We start from the raw sequence: 2,948 nt of genomic DNA, 5'->3' as shown, positions 1-2,948 counted from the left end.
AATGCCTGGTGTCAAAAAGTGTCACATAGAATGCCTGGTGTCAAAAAGTGCCACATAAAATGCCTGGTGTCAAAAAGTGCCACATAGAATGTCTGGTGTCAAAAAGTGTCACATAGAATGCCTGGTGTCAAAAAGTGCCACATAAAATGCCTGGTGTCAGAAAGTGCCACATAAAATACCTGGTGTCAAAAAGTGTCACATAAATTGCCTGGTGTCAAAAATTGTCACATAAAATGCCTGGTGTCAAAAAGTGTCACAGGCAGTGTTGCCTTACCAAATGGCAACCAACTGGAGCTGCCAATAAAACTATACCCCACCACAGACCACCACATGCGAAAGCCGGACAACCAGTGCTAAACTCTAAACCCTAAACCCTAACGTGATATTATTCGAAACAATACCATGTACACAGCAATTGTGTGAGGTATAACCCTAAACCCTAACATGATATTGTATGAAACAATACCATGCACAGCAAATAGTAATTGTATATGGTGAGGTAGGATTTCCTGCACTCACCTTCGCTTAGAGGTGGTGCCGCTGGTCGTGGCCGTAACCGAGCTCAGCATCGACTGGCGCTGTGACAATGCGCGAGAAGATGGAGTGTCCAAACGCGATACGTCATCTGCACCCAACAGATACCCTGACTCAGGCCTAACAAGGACAGGAACAGAGGTGCACCAGTTAGCAAAGGGGCAATAAAGTAGGAAGGGGATAATAGTAATCATAATAGAATATCATATGCACCCAACAGATACCCTGACTCAGGCCTAACAAGGACAGGAACACAGGTGCACCAGCTAACAAAGGGGCAGTACAGTAGGAAGAGCTTAATAATAATCATAATGGAATATCATCTGCACCCAATAGATACCCTGACTCAGGCCTAACAAGGACAGGAACAGAGGTGCACCAGTTAACAACGGGGCAGTACAGTAGGACGAGCTTAATAGGAATCATAAAAGAATATCATTTGCACCCAACAGATACCCTGACTCAGGCCTAATGAGGGCAGGAACAGAGGTGCACTAGTTTACAACGGGGCAGTACAGTAGGAAGAGCTTTATAGGAATCATGAAGGAATAAGACGATGTGAGTAAAAGAAAATCAAAGGAGTGGTAACAGAAAGGTGATAGGCTATGTCTCAGACTGGTACACAACACAGAGAGCGAGAGACTATTTATAGATTACAAGGTCACAGGACATCGCACTCAACCACACAACACTCCCATTTATCCACACAACACTAACACTCACATCTACCCACACAATACTAATACTAATCCACAAACTCCATTCTGCACTATCACTCTCACTTACCTATACTGCACTAACACTCTCACTTAATCATACTGCACTAACACTCTCACTTACCCATACTGCACTAACACTCTCACTTACCCATACTGCACTAACACTCTCACATACCCACACAACACTAACACTCTCCACTAACACTCTCACTTACCCATACTGTACAGCAGGTGGGGTGCTTGTGCGACTTGGTGGTATGCGCAGGGCATTGGCTGTGGACTGTCTATTGCGCCGGTCAGCGGTAGGCTGCGATGTGGCAACAGGCAGAGGGGTAGACAATAAGTAGCATATCTCAACAAACCCACACAATCACACTCAAACGTCCTTGCTGTATGCATACCCCCACATACCTTGAGCATGTGTCGATCTAAGGCGATGTTAAAGCGCACAGACGACAAATCCAGTTGAAACGACACGGCCGACGAGTACGGGTGATGTACTTTGATCAGCGCCTGAGCCAAATTGACTGTCAGACAATGCATGTCCAGAAGTTCACTGAGGGAAACAGGTCAGGCCCACACCAGGTGAGACAGGGAAAAGTAGTTAAGGGATAAGTGCCAGAGAAAATTGCTCACTGATATATATATATATTATAAATAAATAAATAAATAAATAAATAAATAAATAAATAACTAAATAAATATATAAATAAATAGATAAATTAATAAATAAATAAATAAATAAATAAATAAATAAATAAATAAATAAACAAACAAATAAATATATAAATAAATAAATAAATAAACAAACAAATAAATAAATAAATAAATAAATAGATAAATAAATAAATAAATAAATAAATAATGTATATATTTATTGATTGGGTGAGTGGGCATATGTATGCAAAAGTATTTTAAACGAGTACTCTCATTTTGTACGCTACGCTGTCTCTGTCTTACCTCTTACAAAATCACAAAGCGTTTGAAACGTGCAGATGGACACAAAGTAATACTGCGCTCAAGAGATGTTTTACTTCAAAGGGTAAGCGTACCTTCAAAGGACAAGCGTACACTCAAAGGCACACACTCACATATCTCGAGGGGTGTTGGTGCATACACTCTTCGCGTTGAGTGGTTGTAACTTCCATTCGTCATATCGGCAAACCACAGTGGTTAGCAGTTCACAGAAACCAACACTCACTCAATCGTCTTAAGAAGTATACAAATAAAAGCACCCGCATCAGCATGCACTCAAATCTCAAACACTCATACACGCATATATCACTCATGCACGCATATATCAAACACACATATCCCATACACGCCTGGTAATGGGTAAATGTACCTGCCGTTCGTCATATCGGCAAAAGACAGTGACTTGCTATACGCGATGTCAATACTGGGCAATCGGATCATCGCGTGAATCAGTGACTGCGGCAGACAGCTCAGGTTGAAGGTAGACGGATCCATCCTGTACGCATATGCGGGTGTGGGAATGTATTTGTATGTGTGTATTAGTGGTGAAAGGGAATAAGAGTGCTGGTATAGAAGTCTACACGGGCCAATACATTCATTTTATAAGTTTATAATTATATATATATATATATATATATATATATATATATATATATATATATATATATATATATATATATATATATATAATAATATATAATATATATAATATAATAAAAT

The 2,948-nt window shown here is 40.0% G+C and overlaps 1 protein-coding gene across 1 annotated transcript; it reads right to left on the bottom strand.

Annotated features, from left to right (window-relative positions):
- Positions 1-515: 515 nt before the first annotated feature.
- Positions 516-1,796, bottom strand: SARC_00526 (hypothetical protein; the record flags this gene model as incomplete). Its single annotated transcript, XM_014305762.1, has 3 exons — positions 516-654; positions 1,469-1,560; positions 1,665-1,796. 3 exons carry the CDS (start codon positions 1,794-1,796, stop codon positions 516-518), a joined length of 363 nt encoding a protein of 120 aa, XP_014161237.1.
- Between the last annotated feature and the right edge of the window lie 1,152 nt (positions 1,797-2,948).

This window comes from Sphaeroforma arctica, assembly GCF_001186125.1.
Source record: "Sphaeroforma arctica JP610 unplaced genomic scaffold supercont1.17, whole genome shotgun sequence".
NCBI lineage: Eukaryota > Ichthyosporea > Ichthyophonida > Sphaeroforma > Sphaeroforma arctica.
The sequence above is the reverse complement of the archived record's forward strand: the minus strand, read 5'-3'. Positions and strand labels throughout refer to the sequence as shown.